The sequence below is a fragment of the Amborella trichopoda genome, chromosome 4 (genome assembly GCF_054954075.1).
Source record: "Amborella trichopoda isolate Santa Cruz 75 chromosome 4, AtrichopodaSantaCruz75HAP2 v2.0, whole genome shotgun sequence".
Lineage (NCBI taxonomy): Eukaryota > Viridiplantae > Streptophyta > Magnoliopsida > Amborellales > Amborellaceae > Amborella > Amborella trichopoda.
In genome coordinates this window covers 9,898,632-9,905,379 of record NC_142339.1, presented here as the reverse complement: position 1 = coordinate 9,905,379, position 6,748 = coordinate 9,898,632, and the positions used below count along the sequence as shown (strand labels likewise).

General features: G+C 33.3%; 1 protein-coding gene across 1 annotated transcript; it reads right to left on the bottom strand.

The window, feature by feature from the left end:
* Window positions 1-1,742: 1,742 nt before the first annotated feature.
* Window positions 1,743-3,593, bottom strand: LOC18442933 (zinc finger protein WIP2). Its single transcript, XM_006853139.3, has 2 exons — window positions 3,220-3,593; window positions 1,743-2,392 (listed from the first exon to the last, which is right to left on the bottom strand). Exons 1-2 carry the CDS (start codon window positions 3,514-3,516, stop codon window positions 2,003-2,005), a joined length of 687 nt encoding a protein of 228 aa, XP_006853201.3. The 5' UTR covers window positions 3,517-3,593; the 3' UTR covers window positions 1,743-2,002.
* Between the last annotated feature and the right edge of the window lie 3,155 nt (window positions 3,594-6,748).

Here is a 6,748-nt window from a genome sequence, read left to right as displayed (position 1 = left end):
TTACTGAGCCTTTGCCAGGAAACAAATATTGACATTCCATATTTAAGAAAATCATGCAACTCATACAAGGAAACTCTAAGAGAATATAACAAGATAGGAAATTGTAAATTACATATTTTAATACATAAAAAAAGTGTTCTGACACTGCAAAATGTATATGAGTTGTACGGTGATAAAGCTATAGGTGAAGTACTGTAGAACTCCACCTATAGGCGGTTTGTAGTGTTTTTCTCTCTCTCTCTCTCTCTCTCTCTCTCTCTCTATCTATCTCTCTCGCTATATATATATATATATATATATATATATATATATGGGAAAAGTTTATATAGAGCCAAGGCTCTAAAAAATCAAATTTGAGCCTACCTCAAAACTTTCACTAGAAGAGGTTGTTTTGATGCTAAAAAATATTCAAATTGATCATCTCAACATCAAGATGCAAGGACATGAAAAAAAATAGATTTCAAGTTTTTAAAATAATGTATTTTGTACTGCATTTTTTTTACCGTCAATTTTCAAGATTTCAAGTTTTCATAGATCTATCGATATACACTATTTTTTAAGCTTTAAATTTTATAAATAAATATAAAAATATATTTTAAAGCTATCACAAATATTTCCAAAGGTGAAACCACATTTTTCGACAATATTTGAAGGTAGGCTCTAATTTTATTGTTTAGAGCCTAGGCTCTATACAAACCGCACCACACACACACACACACACACACATATATGTATATATATATATATATATATATATATATATATATATATATATATATATATATATATATATATATATATATATATATGAGAAAAGTTTATATAGATCCAAGGCTGTAAACAATCAAATTTGAGCCTACCTCAAAACTTTCACTAGAAGAGGTTGTTTTGATCCTAAAAATATCCAAATTGATCATCTCAACATCAAGATGCATGGACATGAAAAAAAATAGATTTCAAGTTTCGAAAATAATGTATTTTGTACTGCATTTTTTTTACCGTCAATTTTTAAGATTTCATGCTTTCATAGATCTATCGATCTACACTATTTTTTAAGCTTTAAATTTTATAAATAAATATAAAAATATGTTTTAAAGTTATTACAAAGATTTCCAATGGTGAAACCACTTCTTTCGACAATATTTGAAGGTAGGCTCTATACAAACCGCACCACACACACACACACACACACATATATATATATTATATAAGGATGCTACCTTATAATGTAGAACTACGAATGTCCCTAAAAACTCCATCGGAAAAGGTAGTTTTAATGTTGAAACATCCTTTGATTGATCATCTCGACATCGAGATGTATGACTATGAAAAGTAAAAAGATTTTAAGTCACAAAAATAGTGCATTTTACAACATATTATCTACACCGTCCATTTTCAATATTTTCATATGTTTATAGATCTATTTGATTCTAGCTATTTTTTAAATTTAAAAATTTATTATTAAATATAAAAATAGATTTTGAGATAATCCTAAAAACATTTTACATCAAAATTATATACCATGATAAAATTTACAGATGCATCTTACCTCTACACCTACGGATGCATCCATATGCAAACTGCACCACTATATATATATATATATATATATATATATATATATATATATATAACCACTGTCTAGCGTGGGGCACCATTTTTCTTTCAAAAGTTCCTCTCTGTCTCTCTCAAAGTCTTTACCTCTCTCGATTAGACCAATTAATAATTCACAATGCCAATGCTTTCCCAGAGACTACTGATCCATAAAATAGTGTATTTAGATCGACATCCATTTTTTATGTTCCCAGGTCTGAAATTTTCCAGGAATTAAAAGAGAAGCACAAATCCCATACTTCTATTTTAAATACCTAATAAGTATTTGAAAAGAGGACCAAGTACTCTTCACACCTGTCAAAGCAAAGAATGCTCAGCACTCAACATCCCTCAAAAAGTAACGCCTTTATGATCTCTCTTCTCTGCAATCACTAACAAATCTTCGAAATCAAAAGACTAGGAACGAAGCCCCACCAGGCTCATGCCCCAAACCAAAAGCCCTAACATGGTCCTTAAGTGACCTCTTGTGCTTAAAGTCAGAACCACAAGTGCAGAACCATAGCTTTCCACAGTTCTTCTCATGGGTCCTCCAATCTCCTCTAACTGCCAAGAACTTTCCACACTTTCGGCACATAAAGCGTTTGAGCCCGTGCTTTCGCTTGTAATGGGTCTGAAGAGTTCGAAAGTCCTTGAGAGGCTTGGCCCTTGGGTGCTCTATGTTGTTTCGACATCCTTGTGCACAACAATAGCATGGAAGCCCCAACTTCGGGCGAGGTTTGCTACCTCTAAGTGACTCGGGGCCCTTCCGATATTGTGATCCATGCCCCCACATGTGCATCTGCAGAAACCACAATCAAAATGTACAGTGAGGAATGGCCAAAATGGCATATGTTGCCCTTTGAGGAATTTAAGCTTAACAGAAAGTTTGAGGAAACCTATTAATCTGAAACAATGGTAATGCTCGAATTCATAGAACTGGTCACATTGCTAAGAAATTTACAAGTGAATTGAGTAATGACATAACGCTGTGTTTTGTACTTGATTAAAAAATTTACATGGTAGTCCTTAAAATGTATTGCTAGAAGGAAAAGAAAAAAATGAACACAAAAAATTTTCACATATATTACATACTTGAATTTTTACCGTACCTTTCTATCCGTCCTGGTTCGTGTCGTTACTGGTAGAGAAAAACTACGAAAAGAATGGGAAAATGGAACACTGTAAAATAATGAGAAAAAGTATACTAAGAACATTGTTACAGGTTTTACCGTGAAGACGATCTTGAAGACAGGAGGTTCTTCATTTAGAACTAATTGGCTAGAAAGAAATTGACAATTAACTCACTGAATCCTCCTATGGATTAAACCAGTGTGCCCAGAATCATCGAAATCCACGTTACTCGGCCTTGCCTGAGGGGGGCGAGGCGAGTTTTACCTGAGTTCTTGAATTTGAAATCCTGATTTTGGACAAGATACCACCTAATAATAGTGGAGCACCATCTACTACAGGACGACTATGCCCTGAGAACAAGGGAGATTAATGAATATGTGCATCATTTTACGTACACCGGTAGTGCATAGGTGGTTGCTGTAGGAATCGAAGGAAGAGAGTGAGAGAGAGATCAGGTCAACAAAAGTAAACATAACCCTAATAACAAAACCAAACCTGCATGTTATTATAACGATTGAACGACTTCCCACAAACTGCACAGGAGAACTGCGTGATGCCAACCATTATCTGCGTCGGCGTTGGTATCCAATACCCACCCTCCCTCTCTCTCTCCACCGTCTGCTCTCTACCGCCCCACCCCGGCAACCCAATTTGCAAGGCCACCGTCACCTCCTCCTCTTCCGACAACTTTTCCGGCCCCTCACTCACCAGAAAATTTTCAGACGATGTACAAAGCATCGAACCCAACAAGGGCAGGGGCTCGAGTAGTGGTGAACCCAGACTCGACGACATGGTCCTAAGATATAGTTTGAATGTGTGTTGCACAAAATGATATGCAATGTGAGTGATGGCCTAGAGAGATATGAATGTAATGTAACTCATGGCTGAGAGAGAAGAGAATATATAAGTGATGAGAGAGAGAGTTAGAGAGAGAGAGAGAGAATGTGGTTAGTTGGAGGATAATAACCCCTGCGTAGAATAACGCTATGTTGATAAATTCTTTCTTAGAGTCTCAGTTTCCTACATTTGGGAAGCGATAGGGAATGGCTTCAATGGTGTGGCCCAACCGTTATTAAATAAACCAATGGAAAAATTATCGTTACCAACTCAGAAAGAAATAACAGTTGCTCAGAAATAACGCCTTGCCGTAACACTAGCTGATTGGGTGAGTTCTTACTAGCGAGGGTGTTATTCTGGAAAAGCAATTTGTTAATGGATACACAGGCATGAGGAGAGTGGGACCTTCCACTTAGGTGGTGTCAGGTAATGATGGACCCACTCTCTCGCCATAACATTCCATCCATTTATCACTTGCTTTAGGTAAAGAGTATACATTATCAAAGTTCACATGATTCTCATAATAGTTTCTGTTTATACATTTTCTAGTAAGATGCAACAAAGGATTAGAGTTGAGTGGGCGAAGTGGTGATGTTTATCAAGAGTTTTATGTGATCGCCGCAATACCAATGAAACTGAAGGGGAAGTTTATAGGACAGCTATAAGACTAGCCATATTTTATGGAACAATGTTAGGTGGTCAAGAAACTACATAGCCATAGGATGAGTGTAGACGAGATAAGGATATCGAAACGGATGAGTAGCAAGACAAGAACTGATAGAATTTGAAATAAATACATACGACAAAACCTAGAGGTGCGATAAGATGAGATAAAGTAGACTTAGGTAGGCTAGCCATAAGCAGCATAGACGTAATACACTACTGGTTAAGAGGGGTAATTTGGTTAAAGTGAAAAGGTTCCAAAAGGCAAAAAGAAGGCTCAAAAAGACATTGATGGAAGCATTGAGAAGAGATATTGTGACTCATGGTTAGTTGAGGGTATCATTAATGGAGCATAATGGTGGAATATGATTTGTTTAGTAGACTCCAAATAGTTGGGGTAAAAGCTCAGATGATGATGATGATGCACCTGCTTTGCGAGTCTTACTAAAATATTCCACGTAATGTGATTTGCCAAAAATGCAATGAGAAGTAATATACTAAATAAAAAACGTGATGGTACTAACCTCTTCATTCTTCTAGAAATTTATTTAGCAAATTGACTAAACTAGTTATGTGATATTTTATAATAGTGTATAAAAATTTGATATAGAAAATTCAATAATATAAAGAGGATACAATTGTAGTTTTAATTAAGGGAAACTATCTTAGTACGTCCTCTCTTTAGTTTTCATTTCTCTGTAGACCCAAGGTTTCAAAACAAAACTGATAGCATAAAGATCTCATATATTATACCTCCAAACCCCTTGGACCAACTTTATTTCATCTTTTTAGCCCAAGCCAAATTTTCAAAAACATCTTTTTTCCTATTCCTTCTAAACCCCTCTCTCTCTCTCTCTCTCCACGTGTTTTTTTCTAAACCTCTCTCTTTTTTTCATTATAAGAAAACAAGATTTTTTTTCTATTATTAAAAAGAAAAAAGAAGAGAGGTTTGGGGAGAAACACGAGAAGAGAGAGAGAAGGGGGTTTAGAAACAAATAAAAAAAATGATGTTATTTGAACTTTTGTTTGGGCTACAAAGATGGGTTAAAGTTGGTCAAGATGGTTTTGAGATATAATACATGGGATATCTATGCTGCAAGAAATGTTTTAAAACTTTGGGTCTGTGGAGAAATGACACCTAAAATGATGGTGTACAGAGATATTTTCTCTTTAATTAATTATATTATAAATATAATAAATAATCTTCAGATAAATAAATTAATATTATACAATTCAAATTATTAATATAAATGTATATATAAAACAAAAAATATTAATAATAAAAATTACTCTATTATAAATTATAATAACAAAAAATTTGTTAGTAATAATATATACGAAAGTATCCATAGTAGTCACAATTAATCTTGAGCAACAGATGTGAAATTGGGTAGCCGCATTTATTTCAATGACCAAGCTCAAAGTTCAAAAGAAATTTTTTCGAAATTTGTGACTCACCCAAACTATCATATTTCACATCCAATGGTTATAAATAATTGTGACTTCCTTGTATCAAAAGTAAATAATCTCATTATATATAATCCATAATATATAATCACTTATACTTATAGGAGTATTATACATCCATAAAATTCAAGATATATATATAGAAAGGTCTTTCCAATGCCTATAGGTGAAAATTAATACTGAATTCGCCTACCCTCATCATCGTCCAAATTTCACACGTGGTCACGATTGTCCGGTAATATTTTATTTTTCATTTGTTTTCTATAAATCGAAATGACCTGAAATTTGGAAGATATGTACATCTTACTGAGGCGCATCTAATAAAAATATAAAAAAAAAATTTCACAAAAAATAAATGGATCAAAATACCCTCAAAATATTTCGGGGTATTTTGGTCAATGCTTTTCATGTAAAATATTTTTTTTATAATTTTCTAAAGATTTCCCTTTTTGATAAATACACACTTCAAGTTTCAGGTCATTCTGATTTGTAGAAAAACAACGAAAAATAAAACACTATCAAACAATCGTGACCGTGCGATGAACTTTGGACGGTAATGGACGTAGGCAAAATCACTGTTCATTTTTGCCTATAGGCATTGTGAAGTGTTTTCCTACATATATATATATATTTCACAATCCTTAAAAATACAAAGTTTAATGTTAGAAAAGATTGTGAATGATAGATTTACTAAATATATGATTTCTTTTTAAAACTAATTATTTTTTATACTATTTTTCTCACTAGTCAAAGGTGTATATGTAATTGTCACTAAAAGATAATACGTATTTTGTCAATACGTATCTTTATAAGAATAGGGTTGAGATTTTTATTAAGGGTTGGTATTGCATCCTTATAGTGTGGATTGTTAAATGGTGCACAAAGAATTTTAATGATTTGGATTGAACCGAGCCTCATCTTAGGGCCAAAAATCAATTTCATTTTTTTATGTTTTGCTTCTAATTGAAGAATTACATAGAGCATAATTTAGGTTTTTGCTTCATTTTTAGAAGGAGTATTAAATAAAAATAATAGGTTTTCATCTTTGTAAGGTTAG